Source organism: Microcebus murinus, chromosome 2 (genome assembly GCF_040939455.1).
Source record: "Microcebus murinus isolate Inina chromosome 2, M.murinus_Inina_mat1.0, whole genome shotgun sequence".
NCBI classification, from domain to species: domain Eukaryota; kingdom Metazoa; phylum Chordata; class Mammalia; order Primates; family Cheirogaleidae; genus Microcebus; species Microcebus murinus.
The window spans coordinates 87,005,992-87,031,522 of record NC_134105.1 but is presented as its reverse complement, the minus strand read 5'-3'; the positions used below and the strand labels follow the sequence as shown (position 1 = coordinate 87,031,522).

Here is a 25,531-nt window from a genome sequence, read left to right as displayed (position 1 = left end):
AAAGAAAGTTGCTATAGCTTCCAGCTCTCCGTTTTCAAATATCTATTTGAAATAAAATATTTGAGAAAGGATCAAGAGGAAAGTGTCAGCATTTGCACAGAATTGATCTTTCTTGGAAAAGTACCCTGTTTTGAAATGATAATTTTGACACCTGGAAACCAACAGTGTCAGTGGCTTTAATGTATAACTAGTCGTTTGTATCTGTGGGTTCTGCATCCCTGGATTCAGCCAACAGCAGACAGAAAACATTCAAGGGGGAAAGAAGTATCTGTATTGAACATATATAGCCTTATTTTCTCATCTAAGCAATTCTGTATAACTATTTACAAAGCATATACATTGTATTAGGTATTATGAGTAATCTAGAAATGATTTTAATTGTATGGGAGGATATGCTTAGGTATATGCAGACACTATACCATTTCATATATGGACTTGAGCATCCATGGATTTTGATATCTGAGGGAGGTCCTGGAACAATCCATCATGGATACAAAGGAACAACTGTATTTCTTTTTTGGATGATGAGCATTAGAACATAAAATCTACTGTGTAGCATAACTTTTGTGGTTACCTCAGGTTTCCTGTGTAGTGTTAGACTAAGTAAAACCTTATTTGAAGAAAAAAATATAATGAGTGGTTAGGATTGTTTGCTATGCCTTATTGTATAGGATTCACATTTGAAAAATTGGTATATTTTACAGCAAGAAAATTGTGCCAGATATTCTAAAGTATTTCCTTATCCTTAAGGGTTGCACACAGTAAAAATTCATGACTAGAGACTTTGGTTCTAAAATGGCAACATAGAAGCAACCTGGCTTCACTGCCCCCCCACCCCAGAAAGTAAAAACAAATATATAATGTGCTCAAATTATCACCAGTAATTTCTCAGAAATCAAATATGAGGATGAGTCACTTCTTGGTGCCACAGAGAAGTGAAAAAACTCTAGGCAGATGGTAAGAGAATTGGCTTTCCATATCTGTGATGCTCCACCCGCCACCCCCATTGGCCTGGCAGCACTTGCATGGAAAACGTCCCCTGAATCATACTTTATGCACTGGAAAAAGTGAGATGAAGGTGGATAGCCAGCTTTCCTGTCATCTAGGGCTCCCTCACAGACCTATCCCTGCCTCAACCCATGGGAAGCAAACTCCAAGCTCCTGAAGGAAGACATATCCATGAGGATGGTTAGAAACAAAGGGAGGAAGTGGGACTACCATCCCCAGCCGTGGAAACTCTGCTCTGTAACTTGGCCATAGGAGATGCCAAACCAGAGTGGCTGTTCAGCAGGATCATGCTGTAGGAGCTATGTTCCATAGATATCCTGGATATAAAGCCCTAGCCAGCCTTTCTAAACTGCCAGGGATATCCGCTTTGGGACTTCCCCAATTTGGGAGGGGCAGTGCTCGGATCATTAACTAGTGCCAAGGCAGACCTGGGCTTAAAGTGCCATCTAGTGCTGAAATGGAACAGTGACCTAGCAGAAAAATAAGAAATTCAACAGATAAAGTACAAAGAATCGCCAAACAAACATACCCAATAAAAACCCAAACAAACCATCATACTACCTGATTTCTAAATATACTACAAAGCTATGGTAACCAAATCAGCATGGCATTGATATTAAAACAGATACATAATGAGGACTGTCTAGAAAGTATCCAGCCATGTAATATGAAAAATAGAGACATTTGTTTAAGAAAATACAAGAAACATTGTTCATAGGACAAAGATGCCTCAGTCTTCTTCAAAGTAGGGGCCTTGGGACCTCACACAGTTCTTCTAGTATCTCTTCCACTGTTCAGAATCACCTTGCAAAATCCTTTGTTGGAATTTCCATCAGCTGCCTCCTTGTATTTTCCTGAATCTCACAGATCATCTGACATCTTTTCCCTTTCAAAGGTGATTGTAGTTTTTGGAAAAGCCAGAAGTTGCAGGGCACCAAGTCTGGGCTGTAGGTAGGCTGTGTCACCTGGGTGATTTGATGTTTCACTAAGAAACTCTGCAGGAGACATGAAGCATGGGGACAGGCGCATTGTTGTGATGAAGCTGCCAATCACCAGTAGCCCATAGCTGCGGCTGTTTCCTTGCATCACATCTCTCAAACAACAAAGAACATTGAGGTAGTACTCCTTAATAATTATTTGGCCTGGAGGAACGTACTTATGATAGACAATATCTTCCCAATAAAAAAACATAGTTAATGTTGTCTTGTTCTTGTTGTGACTTTGTCATGCCTTCTTTGGGCATGGAGAACCAGGCAACTGCCATTGGGACAACCGGGCCTTCATTTCTGGATGATAGCTGTAGACCCATGATTCTTCTCTGGTTATGACCTTCTTGAGGAAATCTGGTTCATTGGTAGCAGTTTGAAGGGAGTTTTTAGCAAATGCAGCACAACGTTCCTTCTGCTGTGGTATGGAATGCATTTTGAAGAAGCCATGGAATGCATTTTGCTATGACACATTTCATGCCAAGATCCTGTATCAAAATCATGGACACAGTAGATTTTGGAATCCCCAGATCAGCTTCCAGTTCTTGCATTGCAATTGCTAATATTTGTTGATTGCAGCCCATACATGCTCAACATTCTCAGGTGTTTTGCTTGTTGCAGACCTTGCAGAACATGGATCACTTTCAGCGGATTCTGGACCATCTTTGAAGCATTTGTGCCACACTTTTATTTGCACTGCACTCATTGCATCTTCCCCAAAACCCTTCTGAATCACCTGAATAGTTTCTGTGGAGGAATGTTCAAGCTTAACACAAAATTTGATGCAGATTTATTGCTCTAGTCAATCATTTGGAATGTGACGGCCACACAGTACACCTGCTTACTCAACGGTGTGTAGTGCCCCACTGACTATAACAGCGAAAGTGCCGTTGTTCACGCATATGCATTACAGTCCACTCTCCTTGGCTGCCAGGTGACATCGATGTTGCACAAACAATTCTTATTATATTAACAATGGCTGGATACTTTCCAGACAGACCTCGTATGTCAGTGGAGCAGAATAGATATCCTAGAAATAAATCCACATATTTACAATCAACTCATTTTTGACAAAGGTGTCAACATACAATAGGGAAAGGGCAGTCTCTTCAATAAATGGTGCTGGGAAAACTAAATAACCACATAAAGAAGAATGAAACTAGACCCCTGTCTCTCACCATATATGAAAATCAAATAAAAATGGATGACAGACTGAAATCTAAGACCTAAGATTATAAAACTATGAGAAGAAAATGTTGAGGAAATGCTCCAGGACATTGGGCTAGGCAAAGATTTTTATGTAAGACTTCAAAAGCATAGGCAACAAAAGCAAAAGTAGACAAATAGGGTTACATCAAATTAAAAAGCTTTTGCACAGCAAATCAAAAAATCAACAAAGTAAAGAGATGACAACCTGCAGAATGGGATAAAGTATTTGCAAGCTCTGCATATTATAAGGAGTATTAAGTAGAATATATGAGTAACTCAACTCCATAGCAAAAAACCAAAAAATCTGATTAAAAAATGGTCAAAAGACCTGAGTAGGCATATCTCAAAAGAAGACATACAAATGGCTAATGCAAATACGAAAAAGTGCTCAGCATCATTAATTACCAGAAAAATACAAATCAAAACTACAATGAGATACCATCTCACCCCAGTTAGAATGGCTTTTTATTAAAAAGGCAGAGAATAAAGATGCTAGTGAAGATGTAGGGGACTCCTGGTACACTGTTGGTGGGAATGTAAATTAGTACCTTTACCATTGAAAACTGTATGGAAGTTCCTAAAAAAAAAAAAAAATTTAAAAATAGCACTACCATATGATCTAGTAATTTCACTATTGGGTGTATATCCAAAAGAGAGGACATCTGTATATCAAAGAGCTATCTGCACTTCCATGTTTACTGCAGCACTATGCACAATATCCATCATATGGAATCAACCTAAGTGGCCATCAACAGGTGGATGGATAAAGAAAGTGTGGTATATATGCACAATGGAATGTTATCCTGCCATAAAAAGGAATGAAATGCTGTCATTTGCAGCAACATGGATGAAATTGGAGGTCATTATATTAAGTGAAATAAGCCAATTACAGAAAGACAAATATATGTTTTTGTTCATGTGTGGGAACTAAAAGAGTGGATTTCATGAGAGTAGATTGGTGGTTACCAGAGGACAGAAGGGTTGGGGCGGGGGAGGGAGGGTTAAAGATGGTGTTTAATGGCTACAAATACACAGTTAGATAGAGGAAATAAGACGCAGTGTTTGATAGATCAATAGAACGACTGTAGTTAACTTTAATCTATTGTACATTTCAAAATAGCTAAAAGAGAATAATTTGAATGTTTCTAGCATGAAGAAAAGAGAAATATTTAAGGACATTGATATTCCAATTACCCTGATTGAATCTTTACAAATTACTCAGTATATCAAATTATCACATGTACTCTGAAGGTATATACATCAATAAAAAAATTTTAAAAAGAAAAGGAAGTCATTATTGGCAGGAAGTAAATTATTAATTGACATAATATTCTGTATTTTTTCCATGCCACCATCCCCAACCTTCCTTTTGTGACTTAGCTCATATTTAGTTCAGTTACCATACTTACACATTTTGATATGAAAAAATTAAATGAAAACATTGGAAGTTGTGTTTGTGCTTCTTAAATTTTAGATTTTCGTTTTCATGTGACAGAACCTGATATCTTTCTTTTTTTTGAAGGGTGGACATCACACACAGATAAGGCATATAAAGAAACTGATTGAATAAAAAAATTTCTCAAACTTTCTAATTGATTTTTTAACATATTCCAAGGAATTATACAAGATATAAATATGAAATGGTGTATCTGAAAAATTATAATATCCAGAACTTATACATAATTGAAAAATACTCTTTCAAAGTACTTTAATTATCTTTGGAAACAGGTTGCTATTGTTCAAAGAATTTTGGATCTCTTACCACTACAGTACCACTTTTTCCTGATCAGCTCTGCTTTTGTCACTTTTAAGTTTTGAGCTTCTGGTAATATTTTGTTTGAACTAAAGGCTGGTTCCACAGAGCAATGAAGAAAAAGTTTCAAAACTATTTGTTCGTTGTACAACTCTGAAAGCATCTTTGTATTTATAAAATTCATATCTGAATAAAATTTTATGTGTACCTATTAATAAAACTTCCAACGATATAGAAATGTTAAAAAATAAAAACAAAAGTACAATTCCATAGCAGTTTCACTTCCTATATAGTCGCTGTTGTTGACAGTCTTGTTGTGTATACTCGAATATCCTGTTTATTGGAAGCACAGGCAGCCACTGGGCTGGGAAGTGGATGGGGAGGGAAGGGGCTGCCCTGGGCAATGGTCAGGCCTGAGGGCGCCCTTCCTGTTTCTACACAGGCGTCGTCTTCCTTTGTACAGAGCAGGGGGAGGGCCGGAAGACCTTCTTCAGCATTCTGGCATTTAGAAAGTAGAATTAGAGTAAACGTTCAAAAATGCATGAACAGAGTTATAAATTTAGCCTCCTTAGAATTTTCCTTTGTTGGCTTATGTTTCTTCTACAAGATTATGTACATCAGATAAACCTGTATGTAGTTACTCTTCATTTTTGGAATCGAGGAATTATCTAGATTAGTATGAAAAATATGTAGGCAAAAGCAGAAGACTAAAAGTGAATAAATTTTAAAATTGCACTCTTGCATTTGTCTCTCCATGGCTTATCGCTCTGTATTGGTAGTTCTGTAAATATAGTCCCTGGGCCAGCAGCATCTATAGCATATGAGAACTTGTTAGAAATGCAAATTCTCAGGCCCTGATGAATTGGAAACTTTGGAGACAGAGCCCAGCATTCTGTATTTTATCAAATCTTCCAGGTGATACTGATTCAGGATAAAATTTGAGGACTACTGCTCTATATAGGAAAGCAAAGATTTAAACATTTTTCAATGTGGTATTTTTCCTTTCAAATTCTCCACTGACTTTTACCCCAACCTAAAGGTAATGGTGCTATTTAGGCGTAACATGATTTTTCTATTTTACATCTCTGCTGTTAGAATGCTCTTCTCCACCATTGTCTGCATAACACATCACTCATCATCCTTTAAAACTTTATTCCAGTATAACTCACTGGAAAAACTCCCATGACCCAGGGATCCACCTGGGCTTGACTCTTTTGTACTTTTTGGAGCCCTGTTAATACCTTGTTCGTAGCACTTCCGATTTCAGTGCAGTGGTTTGTTTACGTTTCTCTCTCTCCCCTGAGGAAAGGGGCTGTATCTTTGTGCTACTTATCATCTCTGACACCTTGTGGAATTTATGGCATATGCAAATGCTCAATAAATATTTAGGTGAAGGATGAAATGAAAAAATAGTAATTTTTCTAAGATTGAGAATTGCCAAGAGGCAAACAATAAGAAAGCTAAAGTGGCTTGAGTTTGAATTACACTGACTGTATTTTAGACTGCTTAAGTAATTTCTATGATGCTCAGTTTCCTACTATACATATAATTTTTATATATAACTTTTTTTATATGTGAAATTGTCATAATTCCTACCTCACAGGTCCGTGTAGAGTTCTTGAGACAATTAGTACTGAAAAATAGTAGCTAATAATAATCATATTAAAATGAGTACATTTTTGCAAATTTCAGTAATTTAAGGAATTTTATCCTGTCTTGAAGTCATACTATAGGAATATTTTTCAGTTATTTTTAAGAATTATTTTATTCATCAGAGCCAAAAAGCAAATAAAGTTTATTGAATTAAATTATTTAATATTTTGGGAAGGAGAAGGTAAGAAAAAGATTCAAATGTATGGATGGCAGATTTTAATTGGTATTCATTTCTGATAAAGTCCTTGTATGGTAAATAATTTGTATAAATATGCTTTTTTTTAAACAAACAACAGTGCATGTCTAGTTTTTGAACTCGTCAGACTACTGCATAAAATGACTGCCATGATTCCCTAAAATTAATTTTGTGAAGCTTTTTCAAAACCATTTACCTGTGAACATGATGTGCTCTCTTACAAATATTTGATCTTTATTTAGGCCCCAAACAGATTTGTATCTTTATTAAAGGGGCCAGGATTCAGAACAATGTAGCCATCATATATTGAGGGCATTTAATAGTTTTACATTTTAGTAAAAAAAAAAAAAATAGCCTTTCCATTAATATGTAGATGGCATCTATAATCTGCCATCAACTTATAGAATGTGAGTATGTATGGGCAATCAAGCACATTGGTCCTAGTATGTATATCTTATTTCTGAGAGAACTGATTCCTTAAAAAAAAAACAAAACCAAACCCCAGCAAGACTGTACCACTGTCGGCTCATTGATAGGAGTGGGAGGTGTGGGCGCTTAGGGGTAGAATTGAGGTTACAGATCCAGATAACTCAAGCCACTGATTTTAGAGATGAGAGCCTGGGGCCCAGAGAGACCATTGGGCCTGGCCATTGTCCCACAGCATGTCAGGGCTGCAACAAGGATCAGAATCTCGGTGCAGTCCCCTGCTGGTTGTATGACATTTTAAGGCAGTCATATTGGCAGTGCCATTTTGTAGGAGGCACTTTGATATACTGTTTAATACCAGGGCCTTTTTGATGTGCCCAGAAAAAAATATTAAGCTTTTCTGTTTTGCTTTGCTGTGCTTTAATTCAGCTAATCAAAATGCCATATTCTCGAGCTTTTACCCCATCTTCAACTCTGAGAGTTAAGATTTTAATGGGGGTTGGGAATGGGGTGAGGATTAGTACAGGACTCGGGGATTTAATAGGGTCAAGAGAATCTTTCAGTTCATTATTTCCTCATAAGCTTAGCTGTTTTGACCAGACTTCATTAAAGTAGCTATTTTGAAACATGCAAGTCAAAATGTCCCTCTGGTCAAATCATAAGTATCCAAATGTTCTACTTCATACAGGGCTTTTTGCTTCAGCTCAGGTTTCCTCTTTCTATACTATTGAAAGACCTATGACTTCTGCAAATTTTTATAACTGGATATAAAAGTTTGAGTCTGAGCTGTCCCTGTAGGGGTTTTTTCCTCTTAATTCAGGTTGTTGTCAAGTATTCTCTATGGGAAATAACCTTAAAAATCATCCAGATTTCAAAACCTCTTAAACATGTCATATTTCAACAGTGCATTCATTTGGCGGGGGGTGGGGGGAGATGTTTAAGAAAGAGGACAATAAAAAGAAAACAGACAATAATATCACAACAGAAACATCATAATTATTAGATCATGATCTACTGCCGGGAGGCACGCCGGCTTGGCAGGTGAGACCAAATATGGTTGTTTACCTTCAGAGGTTGGCTGGAAAGGGTATCTCAAAAGCAACTTCTAAAGAAGGGGGTTATGGCCCCCTTTTTACTCTGGTGAAAGAATCTTGGATTTTAGTGACTTTCCTTTTTGTTATGTAAGAGAACTGTACCCAGAGTGTCACAGTCCATGTTCATTGGTGCCATTTTCTCCATGAAGGCTGAGCTACTTTCTACATCCTTTGAGAGGATTATTTTCTTTGTGCTAGTTCTTGGTAAATACTCAGACCTTAATGGAAATTCAGATTATCCTGGATTAACCGCACACACTTAGAGGAGCTAACGACTGAAAAATGCTCCTTGCTCATTGAAAAAATACCTGAGATCCAGAAAAAGTCTTCCAGGCCTCCTAAGGTAGAAATTCCTTTTAGGATTCAAAGGCCACAGATAACAGAGTTCTAAAGCAGCAGGTATTGTCATACTGTTTCAAAAATAGCTATATATGTAATTCAACTAAAGTAACTCCTAAAGGGAAAAGAAGCAAAGACTTGGAATGAAACAGAGAAGGTATCTCAAAATGAAATTAAATAATAATAATAGGTCAATCATCAACTTTTTGCTTAAATCAAAATGCAGGTGAATTTCAAAAAGCTGATTAAATCTAATATATTTAGCTAGAAAGGAAAACTTAATTATGATTGGGCATATTCCTCAGCAAAGGCTGAAAAGTGGAAGAGCAAGATGAAGAAAAAAGAACTATGAATCATACTAATTTACATAAAAATCATATTTTATTAGTACTGGCCTGATTGTGGTGACACTCCTACACACACATAGATGCATATACCCCCAAATAGTTAAATAGTTTCAAATTCCTCAGTAGAGACCATGCTACCCCTGGGCTAGTCCTAGTTCTGTGAATCTCACCTGACTCAGGTTCAAGTCAGCAGCCTGACAATCCTGCTCACATGCATCTCTGAGATTCCTGCCAGTTCTGGGTCAGCTATTTTAACCACTGTCAGAGCTATCTTTGGTCCTCTCTGGAACAGAATAAAATTTCTGAATAATGCCTGGATTTAATCCTCTCTGTAAAACACCTTCTACACAGCAACTAACTAGAGTTAGATCACATTTTCTGAAGTTTGTTCAAGCTAAACCTACTTCTCTGGGATTTGGTATATCTAGTAGTGCACAAGTTGAGTTTATCCCTTTTTCATAATGCTTGTTATATCCATTTCCTTTACCTTCTCCCAAGTTCACTCCCTAATCAATTCAGAGCTAGGCTATTGTTAAAACAACTTACTCAGTTCAGGCTCCATCCTCTTAAACTTGTCCAGCCACCAGATTATGTTCTTAACATATTACTTTGGACAGTTTGCTCTCGAGTTCATAAACCTTTGTTGGCTCTCTGTGTCTAGACTCCTGACATTTAAACCTATCTGTCTGCAACTTACCTCTTCAACCCTATTTCATATTCCCCCATCCTGAACCCAAGGCCTTCATTCCCATGGTGTGTGCCCACTCAGTTATTTCCTTGGTCAGATAGAGTTTTGAGCATCTGTGTGCCTTATGGGTCTCTAGGTGCTTTGGATACTGCAAGGTACAGCAGTGAATAAGGCTGAGAAACTCCCTGCCTCATGGAGCTCATACTCTCTTTGGTTCAGGGAGACAGATAATAAATAAATATGTAATATTTCAATTGTGAGAAATTAGAACAAGTATAGAAAGGGTGATGAAATGGAGTATACACATTCTCTCTTTTACCTCCCACAGCCCTAGCTGGCTCTACAGTTTATCTAGCACTAATCACAAGATATTTTGATTTTTATGGTTTTAGTTGCACATCTGGGTGGGTCAGATCACCTGTGTGCAGGTGTTGGCTTTACTACTCACTGCCTCTGTGACCATGGGCAAGTTTTTAAACCTCTCTGCCTCCATTTAGTTATCACTAAAATGGAGATAATGTTATTATTTTGTTCATAAGATTGTCTTGAGCATTTAGTAATGTCTGTAAAATGCTCAGCCCAGAGCCTGGCATTATATGTGTATACGTGTGTACATGCATGTGTATAATGTGTAATAGCACTTAATTGTTTACCATTGTCATTTTTGGGTGAGGTTAATCTTAAATACATGTAAATATTTATACTGATAAATATTTATCACCCTTAAAGAAATCAGGATATTATGTTTCCTTATAGTCTATGTAATTGCAAACCAGAAATTAAAGAATGGAAAAAGACATTTTTTTTTCACGCCAGGATTTCAGAAAGCTATTCTATTCAAGCCTGTGATTTTCAAACCTGGCTTCCTATTAAAATCACTTGGGAAGCTTTTAAAAAATGCTGGTGCCAAGCTTCCATCATGACTATTTGAGTCATATTCTCTAAAGGTAAGGTCTGGGTGTGGGTGTTTTTCAAAAGCTCACCAGGTGTTTCTAACATTCAGCCAGGGTTGAGAGGCACAGGTCTTGGCCATCTGACAACCACGTTTGTGTAGTTGTCTGTCTTACCTTAGTTGAGGATGTTCTGAAATGCCCTTGAATGTATTTCCTCCTCTGCATCATGATGCCTTGGGTCAGACTATGTGCTCTGTCACGTGGAGTATTGTGATAGTCTTTATTTTCTGGTTCCTATCCCACCATCCTGTCTCCCTTTTAGTTAATCTGTTGAACTGCCAGCCCAGTTATCCTGAGAAACAAATTGGAATGTTACTGCCCTCCTTAAAATATCTTGCCTATGACCTATCAAATGAAGCTCTGTTATAACTATAATATGGCACACAAGGTTACTGGCATTCTGACTATAAACTGTCTTAAGATAAATGGGAAGTCATTACTGTAAATTGTCAAGTTTCATAAATGCAGCCAAATCAGGGTGGAAACACCCTGAGTTAGGAGGCAGATATTTGGGTGTGCATCCCTGCCATAATGCAGACTAATTCTCAAACGTTGGTGAGATTATTGATCTCTAGAATTCAGTGTCTTTCCCTGTTTAGAAGAAAGTACAAGAAGAAATAGGCTTGGAAATGAATGGAAGGAAGGAGTGATGTTAGACACTGAAGAACATTAATGCATTTGTATGAAATATGCTGTCCTGGAGGGCCTGATCACCCCATTGGTAATTCAGATGCCAACTCACCTGTTTCTCCCTCAGAGAACTTTCCCCAAACTCTTGGATGAAGACGCATCTCTGCTTCACCACTCCCTTAGAGCACAGTATGCCATTCGTCCATAATCCTTTCACCTTGTGTCATTATGTATGTGTATTTTTGTGATGATTTGCTTGCCTGCCTCCCAACTCCACTGTGACCACACTGGGGACAGAGTTCTTGTCCAGTTCAGTAGAGTCTACAGGGCTGAGCCTCACATGTGGTAGATGATGAGTGTCCAGATGGGACCGTCAGATTGGCTGACTGAGAGAATGATCAGACAGCTGGCATTTGTAGGTGAGGAGCAAATGTGAAGTACATAAGACCTGTGTAGAGTGTGTTTTCCCTCTTCCCTCCCTCATCACCTCCTTTTCCGGATCTTTTTAGCCTTTCTCTGGTTCCACTGAAAAGGGCAATGGGTATCTAGAAGTGTAGGCTCTTGTTCTGATTTGACCATAACAAGCTGTGGGGTTTTTGAGGTGTCGTGTCACTTCTAAGCTACGACCTGCATCTGTAGGACGAAGAGTTTGGCCCAGTCTTTTCACCACTGTGAATCTCTTTCCTTTTCTACCATGTCCTGCGTGCTCTGAGGGTGTGCATAGACTTGTGTTGTCCAGCGTGGTAGCTGCTAACCATGTATAGCTATTGAGCACTCAAAATGTGGCTGAATTGAGACATAACTATTATATATACTCATGGGATTTTGAAGATTTAGTATTAAAAAATTAAAATGTCTTGATTTTTATATTGATTACACATTGAAATGATAATATTTTTGATATATTGAAATGTAATTAAAATTACTTTCACCTGTTTCTTTTTATTTTTTCTAATAATGGCTTTAAGAATTTTAAGTTACATGTATGGCTTACATATTTCTATTGATTAGCTCTGGTCTAGAAACTATATTTCTTACATAATGAGTTAACTTTACCTGCTTTTTAAGTTTTCAAAGCACATATGAAAATGAGTGCATTCAAGCGGTAGATAAAACGACTGGTGTTCCCCAAACAGCCAGAACAGAGACTTTTAAGGACTGTCATTTTATTATCCTAGTCCTATAGGCAAAGTCGTAATTTTTGTTAAATGGTTTGAAATACGAGAATCACTTGCAGATGCTTCATTATGCATTCTCTGTGGGCAGTCCTGAGTCTGGGACTCAGAGATGGAGCATCTGCAGGCTGGTAATCAGTGATGTGTTCTCCACTTTGAGATCCTATCATTCTGGCATTGGCTTGTCTTTCCAGGACACTGCGTGTCATCCTTTAAAGTGGTAATAGCTATGGGGCCAACATTCAGGAAGTAGAGATCTTTGCCAGTGAGTTGCATGACTTTGAAAGCGAGCTGAGTTTGGAGGATGTCTTGGCTTTGTACCAGCTGTGTGATTTGTGGGCAGCTTTGAACATTCATTAAAATTTCCAAGTCCCTTAAGTCATAAAGAACTCTCCCAGCCTATTTCAGATCATATAAACAACCTCTTCTCTGGCCTGACACACACACATAGGACATGTCCATTCAAAGTGAGTTGTGTAAATGTCACAATTGCTTCTCAGTGAGCTGGTGATGACATTGTCTGCTACAACCACTGTTAGGGACCGACCTTCCACAGCCCCGCCGGACAGAAAAGCAGAGACATTGAGGATGCAATCACACAAGAGGAGGTTTATTTTCTGGCTAGCCAGGGTCCAAGCCCCAGAGCACCAACGCAGTGGCCACTCTCGCAGGCAAGGACCCTCCTTTGTGTGTTAGTCCCCTTTTATAACTTAGTTGTTTACACACTGGTCATGTATCCACCCCCACAGTGATTTTCACTTGAGCCTGCCCCTGATAGGCCCTAACCTGTTCTGGGTCTTAGCTGAGAGACTCAGGTTTCTGCTCTCTTTGTCTTTTTCCTCTGCATCCCATAATATACTCATAATGCCTTGCAGTTAGCAAACAAGTAGTAAACAGAAGCTGGAAGGTGTCTATTGTCCTTATAGCCCAAGATCTTACACCACAACCACTCTGCTGGAGTTGCTACTAATTAATGGTATAGGGAGTAATCAGTCCTTACCTACAGGGCCCACAATTAAATTCCCATTCTTGGTGCTGAACATATTAAAATTGCCACATAAACTTTGTAGCTTGTATCTCTACTCTCTGCTTAACGGCAGGAAATGGGTTTGCAAATATGATTACATTTTCAAAAGTAAAGTGTTCCTTTAACAGTATACACACAACTGAATTCTTTATCACTTGTCTACTAAGTTCAACATACCCCAAGAGACCAGTATTAACTTAGACAGAGCAGGGAGTATTTCCATTTAGAAAATTATGCTTCCAGACAGCTAACTCTACACGGATGAATTCCAGGTTTCATCTGATTGGGTATTTGGACCAATGTATGAGAAGTTTCTTACAATCTTTTACTTGACGTGAGAAAGTTAGCATTACTGGTTCCAGCTCGCGTTTTCCTGCCTGTTCTTTAGTATGGAAGTTTTAATTTTGAAACTGCCTCTGCAAATTACAGTAATGTGAATTTTATGCTTTGCTAGAATGTGTATGTGTAGTTCTGGAGTCTGGAGTACAGCAGGCAGAGTGCATGGGTGTGGCTGGAGAGGCCAGTGTGGGAAGAGGAGGAAGAGGAGGCAGAGTAAGGCTGGAAGGGAGCCGGGGAGCAGCCCGTGAAGACCCTTGAGTGTGCTGCTGAGCAACTGGAACTCTTTGCACGAGGGGTAACATTGAAGAATTTTAAGGTGGCCGTGGTGGTAATGGTGGTATGATCATATATGGGCAGTTTTGAGTTTTTATATAACCTCTATGGTAGCTAAGTAGAGGATGAATTCTAAGGGAGTGAAATTGGAGGCTATTCCAAAAATTATGAAATAGAGAAGATCTGGACCATGGTGGGACACAACAGGGGAGAAGGGAGTGGACCTGAGAGAGACTTAAAAGGATGACTTGATAGGATTTAGATCTGGGGCTAGAGTTTAGAAAGCTTCCCTAGTGTCTAGCCAGGTGAGACAGAGGAGCGGGACTGTGAGGTCAATGGAAGTGGGGAGGAGAAGCAAGTTCAGAGGGAAAGATGCTCTGTTTGGAGTCTGCAGAGGCAGAGTGCTAAGGTGAGGAAGGCAGAGACAGTAGGACCAGAGGGATGTGGAAATGCCCAAAGAGACAAGTGCAGGGCTATTTGGTTTAGAGAAAATTTGCTTGATGACCTTCTTTCTTTCAGAACTTGAAAAATATCCTCTGTTAACCCAAATAAGAAATGTATCACTCAGGAAATGGCAACTACAAAAACACTTATCAGAGAATAAGGTGCAAATGATTCTGCCTAGAACTTGAAAGTGTTCTCCCTGGAGTGTGACCTGAGGATGGAAGCAGTGAGCCAGAGTGGTAATTCTTGCCCAGCAAGCCTCTAATAACCTACAGACAAATAGAGTCTGAGAGGTTCCCAGTTGCCCTTCAAGCTACAGCCCGGGGTCACCTTTTCTAAAGAAGCCTTTCAGCCTCCCTAGCCTTTTCTACGAAGGATACTGCTGGCCTTGTTCTGTCCTCTGGGTTGCAGATGTACCTTGTAACACTGGTCTGTGTTTTCACTTACCACCTTCCACCTGTATGGCCTTTCCTAAGAGACTGTGGGGTTTTGAGAGCAGGTAGTGTTGTGTCTTCATTTTGAGGTCCACCACTTTTGGAGTGTATCTGGTGTATCTAGGACAGAGTGAGTGTTCAGTAGTTGTTCACTGAATAAATGCAAGAAATTCATAGAAAGGGTGGCGAAGTGGAAAGAGCAATAGCCTGGACAGAAGAAAAGGGACCTGAGTTTTGGTACTAACTCTGCTACCGTCGGTTCTTTGACTTTGGACAAGCTAATTTTTCTGGGTCTTAATTTTCTGATAGGCAAAGGAGGAGATTGAGAATCCAAGAAAGCCATGAATGGGCTTCAAGAGGTCTCTGGATTTCTTGAGAGGATAGCAGAATTGTGTATATATGTGTGTGTGTGTGCATAGTTTTTTTATGGAGGAAATGACCAAGAGCTTTCATAATACTCTTAAAGGGATCTGTGGCTTAAAATAATTAATAATAACTGAATAAAATATGGTAGCTCTAGAATTTCTATATATGATGGAGTTGGGGTTGGGGAGATTGGCCATACGGTTGGGGGATTCTGCTAAACAACTTGTCTTGAAATTGCGATTAAATGACAAATACACTCTAGTTACTTAGATTTTTATATTTATTTGGGCCAGCAAGATGTGGGGGTGGTGGAGACTGGGGTGGGGGATGGTGGCTAAAGGTCCTCTCAGTCCATCCCTATGTACTCTCACTTCTTAGAGCTCTTTTTGTTCTATAGGAGGTAGCCCTCACATTTTTTTTCCTGACTTTACAAAGGCCAAATTTTACTTATGATAACAACAATGACAGCAATGACAAGGACGATGATGTAGAAAATAGCAGTAGAGGTCTAGAACTTTCTTCTATGTGCATTATATATATATATATACATATATATATATATGTTGTAACCTCCTTTAACCTTTATAGTAAGCTTGTGTGACAGGTAATGCTTTTATTATAATTTCTTAGGCGAGGGAACCAAGGCACAGAGTATCTACTTAACTTCCATGCTTACTCAGCTAGTGAGATGGAGCTGGGATTTGAACCCAGAAAATCTGACTCCTGAGTCTGCCCTTTGAACCAGTTCAGTATATGCCTTTCCTAAAGGGAAGTTCTTATTCTCTGTAGAGTTTCACTTTTGAAGATTGAAAAAATAATAAGTATAGAATAATTCTTGTATTTGTCGTCGTAACTAAGGCCAGCACGAACTGTACTTTGCATCCATTTGACCTATATAGACACTCTGCTCTTTTGAACAAAGGAAATTTATTTCCCGTGGTTCATAATTTTCTTGCTGCAGAAATAATGTTTTGTTTATCTGGCTGTAATGCTTTGCTTTGCCCATAGAGGATATGCTAGGAATGTCTTTCAACAGCATCCCGCTGTTCAAAGCGACAACTATGCGCTTTAGGAGATCCCTGAGACATGCTACTGGAAGTGACACCAAGCTGCAGTGTATCCTAGTGGGGTAATTTACTGTGTGAAATTAGAGTTGCAAAGAAAATTAAGATAATGAGTTCTGTTGATTTCCTAGGAGAGTTAAGGTGAAATATATTATGTTAGGCTGAAATTCACCATCTGGTTGGGTTTAGAAGTAGGTCTCATTGTCAGAGAATCTGGTGCCTGGCATACCTGAGTAATACCAGGTCTCCAGGCTGCCTCTAGGTTGCAGCTTACAGGTCTCCAGGTTATTCTTCTGTCTGAATTTCTCAGCCCGGCATTCTCAGGTGCACACTCCCAGGTGCTTCTTCTGAGGCCTGGATTTTTCCCCACAGCCCCACAGGGCACTTGCTCTGAGCCTGCAGGAGCCACGATGTAGCACACGTGCCTCAAACATCTGCTGCTAGGTGGAAACTTCACGCTGAGGTGCTGCCATGCTTTGGAGCCCTTTGTGAACCACTAAGCTTGTCTTGCTTTTGGAGCTCAAGCCTGCAGCTGCCTGGTTCCCCTTGCAGCACCCAGCTCCCTGCAAGGATCACTTGCCCAGGAGCTCTTACTAAACCCAGCTCCTTGTTCGAGAATAGTCTTTCCATCGGGGCAGGGGCTGGGTGAAGAGGTAAAAACTTCAGAGAACTCAAGGAGATAAATCTGTAATTAATTAGTAACTTTTTTGTACCCTTGCATGCAAGTCACTGTGGTTTCCTGCAGTTATTCTTATAGCTGTGGCTTCCTTAGCTCAGGACCTTAGAAGCAGCTATGTAACATACTGCTTCTGCATGGGCGACTTGTTTTAATTACAAATTACAATATCAATATCAATTCATGAAGAGAATAGTTAAAAATGGTTGGCTTTAACAGTGTACAATATTGCCATCCTGTTTTTGAAAGCTGTTTTATGTCATGGTTTTTAAACTGACTAATGGGATGGTAAAAATGAAAAGTTCAAACAAAATAAAAATTATCATTTTGGGGAAAATGTTTGATAGGGGGTGAGAGTATGTATGTTGGCTCTAGGTTTAAGGAAATAGGCAACCCTTCCTCCTACTTAATATTTAATTTTCATAGTGGGTTCTCCTTTAATTATTCATTCCCCACTAGTACCAGGCTAAACCCTTTACATATGTCAACATGTATTGTTCTAATCCTCACAATACTTTTGCAAGGTAAGTATTGCTCATTTATTTGTTTGAGCAACAAATATTTTTGTGTCAAGTGGTTGTTTAAGAGCCTGGCTGTGAACTAGGTGAAGGGAATACAACAGTGAAGAAGCAATTTAATTCCCCTGCCGATATAAAGTATTTTCCACTGTCAGATTGGAAAGACACAGATCACTAGAATGCCTTGTGATGTTCTTGTTCGCTCTCCAGGAGTGTCTCAATTCATGCAAATATTTTGAAGAGCAACGGTCATGCCTTTTGTCCTAGTCATCTCATTTAAGAACCGTTTATATAGCAATGTCTGCACACGGTTGAAAAGATATTTGGCAAGAATGGTAATTGCAGATTTAGCAGCATAATGTTGCAAAAGCTCATTTTCAAGAGAATGGCTAAATCATTATGTTACTTACACACACTGGAATGTTAAACAGCATTAAAATGAATAAAGTAGATCTATACATTTTGACATGAGTGTGTGATTTATTGTTAGTGATAAAAGCATGATGTACAAAAAATCTTTATAATAGGAACACTTTGCTTTAATAATAATAAAGCAAATGAAAAAAAAAAGAAAAATTCTGCAACAGTCACACTAGATTCTTAGCTGTGGTCCCCTTTAGGCAGAAAGTGGGAGAGGTAGGAAGGAGGCATCCCACTTTTTGTGCATTACTATATTTCAGGTTGACAAAGTTAACATGAGTTCTTTTGAAATATTTTAAAGAGCCAATACATTTTTATTTTAAATAAGGTGCTAGGGCAGACTTACATCCAGGGTGCTATGGGGACGCAAAGGGGACACAGACTGGGGTGAGGACAGTCAGAGAAGGCCTCCTGGAGGCATGAGCAGCTTTGCTGGGTGAGAATGTACATGTCCACCGTGTGGAGGGACACAGAGGGCACAAGGGCTTCCTGCGTGGGGCACCCGGGAGGCTTTCCCGGCAGGCAGACTTGGAGCTGGCCACCTCCAGTGCTGTGACGGCTGCCCAGCTTGTGCTGGGCTCTTCTTCCTCCCTCGGCCCTCACAGAGCACCAGCCGCTGCTATTCCTGAAGACTTCTCCCTTTCCTGCCTCTTACCTGTCTCTCCTGGTGCTGTGTGAGTTCAGACTCCACATCTCATTGGGATGATTGAGAAAACCTCCTAGCTGGTTTCCTGGCTCCTTCTCTATACCCCGTGTCCTCCTTCCCTAGTCTGTCCTTCACTTTGCTGAGTGATATTTAAAAGTGCAGTAGACCTTGTCATCTCCCTGCCTAAACTTTCTCAACGGTCTCTCATGGCTTCTGGGATATGACGCGGTCTCCTAGAGCAGGTGTGCTGAAGCCTGTGCCCACCTCTGCCCCGTGCCTCACCTAGTAGCTCTTGTTTATGTTTTGCAGAATTATTTTCATTTCTTTTGCAAATGCTACTCTTCTTATCCACCAAGGAATGGACATGGGTAAAGAAAGAAAATTCATGATATGTACCTTAGTACAGTTGATTGTTGGCCTATTAACTTACATACATTCTTGCTGGTTACTTCTCTTTCTGGAAGTTAATGTACCTCAAAATTTCATATTATTTTAGGTAACAATTTAGAAATTACCACATTGCAGGGAAAATAGTCTTTTTAGCGTCTTTGATGTTTTCTTTTTGTAAATGTTCTTGAATGGCAGGTCAGAGAGAATGGATGTTTTCAATGGCAGGTCAGAGAGAATGGATGTTTTCAATGGCAGGTCAGAGTATCCACAGACAGGATTTTAGAATCTAGCATTATTTTGTATACTGGTCTATTCCAAATCTGGATGGACTCTTCTTTTATAGAATACACATTGTTCTAAAAACACCACATTGACTAAACAGGCTTTATTTGCTTTGGCTAAACTTAGAGTTAATGGATGGACTCCATGTACAATAAGATAGACACAGTTAGATAAACCGAGTGGTAGTTCTCAGGCTCACTTTAAGATACACTACATTCTATCCTTCCATCTCCCTCGTCTACTGAATTTTTATCTTTGTTATTTTTTGTTACTGAATATAATTAGGAATTGTTATCCTTGTTAAATAAATAATTGGAGTTGGTTTCAGCTTGTTGGTTTTCAGAAATATTTGTATTTATAAACATTCAAGAAAGGACTAAACTAATATACTATCATTTGGCTCCCTCTGGTGGACACATGTATGAAAAATTAAGCTATGCATTTTTTTTTTTTTTTTCTGGGAGGAGAAACAGGTAGGGGACATATTGTGGTTGTTCTGGTTATTGGGAAAAGGAATAGAAAATACATTCTTATTTTGTAGATACCAGATGTATCATAATTATTAGGGAAAATATCCCCAAGGAATAAAATGCATTGTTATTAAAATTCAACATAGAATAGCAATAATAAAAGACATAGCAATAGTGCTGCTATTGCTGTTTTTCTTGTGATTAAGAAGTGACAGTGCTGGGACCACAGTGTTGAATAGAATCAGAGGCAGATTTCACCCTATGACTTTATAACTGTGCTACGTCAGGATAAGGTGCATGCTAAATTTAAGCAGTCTGGTTTATTGAAGAGTCTAAATACTACTGAATTAATTGTCTCGGAACCTCCCCAAAACTAGACTTTTAACTCAATGATGCATAATTTTAGAATGTAAACAAGTGATTTTTTAAAGCCAGTTTATTTTGATAAATGTGTTAGTATTTGTTAATTCATGTCTTCTCAATTTATGAACTCATCAAAGATGCTTTACTTTATTATGGGGAACGAAGTGACAACAAGTTTTACCCAAATGGTTGTATATGCTTTGCTATCAGATGATGAACATAGTTAACCAGTAAGAAATTGCGTAAAGCCTTTCAGCTGAATTTTATCATTTTCTCTTCTCTTCTTTCTTTTCTCTTTCTTTTTTTTCTTTTTTCTCTTGTCCTAGGGTCATAGCAGAGGGCTAGAGTTAGAATGTAGAATTTTGGGGGTTAGTAATTTAGCTATTATAGTCACCATTTTCCTCGCTCCTTTCTGGAACCATCCTGAAGAGTTCTACTCCCTTCTCTCTTTTGTTTATGAAACTTAAAAACTTTTTAAAAGATGACAAATAATTTATCCTGTGCAACATGTTGTCTTGAAATAGGTATACATTGTGGAATGGCTAAATTGATCTAATTAACATATACATTACCTCACATACTCTTTTTGTGGTAAGAACATTTAAAATATACTCTGCTATTTTGAGGAATATAATACATTGGTATCATCTGTAGGCACCATGTAATTTAATTCAATTAAGTTTTATTTTTGTATAACTTTATTTTATATAATGATAAAAGTTCACATTTACTGAGTTGAGCATACGATGGGCATTATATCATTTAATTCTTTCAATAACTCCATTAGGCAGTTAGCTGTTATCTGCATTTTACAGAGATTAGTAAGGGTGAGTATAGCTGAAAACTAGTGAGTTGGGGCTCCAGGCATTCTTACTCCAGAGCTGTGAGTTTCTAACTGCAGCAGTACAGCATATTACTTCTTGAAGTAGGTAGGAGGTAAGTAGATGTGTGGTTAATACTCTTGTGAAGCTTCTGCAGAGTCATGGAGACTTTTATGTTTGTCTCTGAACTGAGGAATTAGAAGACTACCTCAATTCAGAAATAGATTTTTGCTTTTCTTCTTTTTTTTTTTCTCATTCTGAACAGGCCTTATTGTAGAATCCTTTTAAGTTTTGTTTAATTTTGGAGAGTTAGGACAAATTATAAATATTATCATAAAAATAGTTTATGAGAAAAATGCATTTTTGGTCATTGGCTTTTTCACTAAGTCTTTGCAGGAGGTGAACTTAGGATACTGGATTGAAGGATGTGTAAAATTGCTAGGTATTAATGCTAAAACTATAGCAAGGCATGTCTAGGTTTAGGTACTGAAGATCTTCATAAGGAATCTTTGAAACAGATAATCAAGTGTAATTTAGGAAATTATTTTCCTGAAAATACTCTGAATTAGAATAAGGCAATTTCTTTAAAGTTGGTGATTATAAAGAATAGCTACTATTTAAATATTTTATGTTATCTTATTGAACCCTCACAATAATGTAATATAATTGTTAATAATCTATTATTATAGGTATTATTTATATGAAGAAGCTAAAGCCCAGAGAAGTTAAGTAGTCTGCCCAAAGTTACCTGGCTGATAAATGGTAAAGCCAGGATTTGGACTCATGTGGTCTGGCTCACGAGCCCACCTATACTCTAAACCACTTTGCTACAGCAGTGCTGTCCAACAGAACTTTCTATGATGTTGGAAATGTTTGGTATCTGTGTAGTCCAGTGCAGTAATCACAGTAGTCACGTGGCTACTGAGCACTTACAATGTGGCTAGTGCAACTAAGGAACTGAGCTTTTTAGTTTTAAAATTTAAATTAATTTAAATATAAATAGCCTCATCTGGCTACTGGGTACTATATTAGAGATTGCAGCTTTCCAGGATCTTTCAGATTCCATAGAAGTAGAGATATCAGATATTTGCGGTCATCTAGGCTAACTTTGTGTTTTACTGGTGAGGAAACTGCAACACAGATGGGTTAATCATCTGTTTAAAGTCATAAAGAAAGGGCCAAAGCTATAATCCAGGTGTTTATACTGTCCAATCACAGCTCTTCCCAATCTGTACCACTTTGACATCTGCAAATGTATGTTTCTGCTGCTATTGTTGATATTAGATTGAAAAACTGCTTGGGGAAAAAAAACCTTATCTTTTTTGAAATACATGTCCAATTAATATTTTCCTATTTTCTCAGGTTATAGAAACATTATCGCGACTTTCTCGCACGCCTATCGCATTGGCCACGGGAATCAGGTAAGCTCTTTTTTTGTGGTTCATGTGTCCCCTTCAGTTCAAGGCAGCAACTAGATTATCACTGCTTTGCAAAGCACCTGGCATGCAGGGACTGTGACTTATTCATGATGAGTGCCCGATATAGAAGTGTCTAGTACACATTTGAAATTAATTGAGAAAGTTAAAACTTATTCATAGGGTTGAGTAAGACACATGGGCTAAACATGGTTCTCAATTTACTGGTGATGGTCACTGGTATTTTTTTTTTTAATTCCTCCAACATTTCTGTACATGTGATTTGTGAAGGCAAACACAAATGCTTAAGTAAATAAATATTTTTAAAGATGTTGTAATTTACTCTAGAGTAGACTGTAACAGTAACTCACAACTTTTAGGAATTAAAGAAATAATCAGAGAACTGTGAAATATGTGTACACAGATGTGTATCAAAGATTTGGTAGTAAATTAAAAACTTAGAGGTAAATTAAATAAATCATGCCATCTCCTGGCAATGGAGTATTATGCAGTTGATAAGCATAAAAATATAGATGTGCATGTGGTGTTGTGCTTTTTCTGGTTCAGATACTACATAAAGTTAGATCAGTTGGTAAACATGTATTATGAGTAACAGGAAATAAAGAAAAACAGTCTCTGTGGCTGCTCAGCCAGGCCTCACAGAAATAGGATGGATTTTGTTTTTTACCTTCTTTCCTCAGGGCTCCCCATTCTGTTCTCCAGCCATCAAGGAGGGAGAGCCTGTGTCCCTGCCTCTGTAGCTTCCGCTTGTCTTACGCAACTCACACTCACATCCGGAGGGGGAGGACCCGAGCAGGTCTCCCAGGAGCGCTGGGCACTGGCCGGGCAGTCCTGTCCCGGCATCCAAAGCACAGGGACCTCTGGGAGGACACCCTGCAAATGCAGACCCTTTTCCAGACCCGGGCCAAGAATTTGGCAGCTTTCTACAAAAATGGTCCATAGGCTGGATAAATGTTCAACTCCCCCTAATTTGCTTATTAATACATTCATATCTTTCCGTGTCAATATATATTTTATGTTGTTATGTGTAAACAGATTTTGAAAATGCATGATCCAATTTTTATGCATTTTTGATTCTGAAAGGATACATGTCAGAAGGTTTTTTTCCTTTTCAATTTTTGTTTTCTGTGTTTTCTAATTTTTCTGCAATGGACTTATATTGGTATAAAAGCATAATAAAATAGACCTAAATTTATAAAAAGTGATTTTGAAATTTTACATTTCTCACACATTGATTTATTTGAGAAAAACATAGGTCCCTCAAGTGTCTTAGCTGTTTAGTAATTATTTAAAGCTTATATGTTACTTTGATGAATCCTCTTGTTTTTATGAAACACATGACATGCTGGCTGCCTGCAAAGAAAAAAACTTTTGACACAATAGTATAAGTACTGTGATTTTTGTTAGGCATAAATTTAGGTACTATATTGGCATTATGAATAAAGAACATAGTATTACGATGCAAATAGGAAAGCCAAATAATTAGAATAGAAAATAGACTAGGGTGTGATTTTCTTGAACAGGGGACAAACGCCCCTTGTCCCTGAGGTCTGGTTGACTCATTCATCTAATAAATGAAAATAAAAAATACAACTTAACTACCTTAAAGTCTCAGTAGAAAAGTATGTCAGGGTCAATAACCATATATAAATAGGGCACAGTGTTTTTGTCTTCTAATAATTTTCATCTGTACTAGTGAACTGAGTCATGAAAGGGTGGCTGGTACCAAATTATTTGTTATCAGATCCCATAGCTGAAAAGAGAGGGTGCTGGAGGCACGGGCACAGGTGTGGCTGGGTGGGTGAGGTGACCCTGCAGGCATCAGGGTGGGAGATCAGATAAGCACACCAGGATGTCCCCAGTGCACAAGTGACTGTGGTGACCAGCTATAATTGTCTCAGATGATTTGGAGTAGTAGGTGTTGCAGCCTCCCTGGGGGAACCCTAGACTTTGAGGCAGGTACTTTCGGGGAAACCTAGGCAGTGTTAGGCATGGCGACAGATCTGACCATTTTGGCAACAGATCGGCTTGCCTGTTTAGTGAGAGATAGACTCCCAGCCTGGTTGTTGCTTATTCACTTGTGTTTTTTCCCCCACTTCTCCTAGGCCTTTCCCAACAGAAGAAAGCATTAATGATGAAGACATCTACAAAGGCCTTCCTGACTTAATAGAGTATGTTGAACATTTTTAGAAAAATTTAGCTACTGCCAATGTTTACGTCTATCGTCGGTTTTAACTGTGGATGTTAAAATAAGCTCTCTTATTTTAAAGTGGCTGAACGATTAAGACATGTAAGAATTAACCTTAAACTGGCGATGGAAACCTTTACAAGGAAACATACTTTAGCTGGTTTTTGGTTCCTGTTGTGTGTGTCTGTTAAGAAGAAAGAGACATACCGCAACATACTGCCCATTTGACCGACTCCTCACTGTGCAAGTCTTTGCTCAGATGTCCCTCTCTGACTACCCTATTCAAAATCAAAGGCATAAGAGAGATAGTAGATAAAACTGGAATTAGACAATTAGGGAACAATTAAAAAGAAATAGAATCTACTACCGGAATTGCAGAGCAGATAAGACATGCTTTATACGTTCAAGGAAGGGTGAGATAAGTGTGGCTGGAGTTATTCTGGGATGTTCCAGTAGATGGTGTTTATTCTGAACAGAGAATGCTTTGGGGCTTTTTATATTTAACAGTCAGCAGAGGCATAAGGTCCTTGCAGCTGATTATCTTCTGCTGATTGAGTGACTCGTGCAGATTACAAATAAACATAAAACATGATCCTTGCCTCTCAAGGAACTGATGACATAGATCGGCATGTTTGCAAAGAATTATAATAACAGATAGATTATGCTCCAAGAGATATTCAGATCCCATGGAAATTCGCCCCTTCATCCGTTTATCCATCCTAACACACACGACACGGCGGGCTTGTTTTTGCTTGGTGACCTTCACACTTGCTGTTTCTTCTGCCTGTTTGACCCCTCACCGTGCACGTATTTGCTCAGATGTCCCTCTCTGACTACCTTATTTAAAATCACCTCCATCCCTTACTTTGCTCTGTGTTTTTATAGCATTTATCACTGTCCGAGACAGCCTTGGTTTG

At 38.6% G+C, this 25,531-nt stretch overlaps 1 protein-coding gene across 2 annotated transcripts in view; it reads left to right on the top strand.

Moving 5' to 3' along the window:
* The window catches only part of VAV3 (vav guanine nucleotide exchange factor 3), a 360,452-nt gene that overhangs the window by 144,138 nt on the left and 190,783 nt on the right, over positions 1-25,531 (top strand). For both annotated transcript variants that reach the window (XM_012751555.3, XM_075999917.1), the window contains exons 3-4: positions 22,353-22,411; positions 24,532-24,597. In XM_012751555.3, the coding sequence (XP_012607009.1) occupies positions 22,353-22,411; positions 24,532-24,597 (125 nt within the window). The remainder of the gene's footprint in view (positions 1-22,352; positions 22,412-24,531; positions 24,598-25,531) is intronic.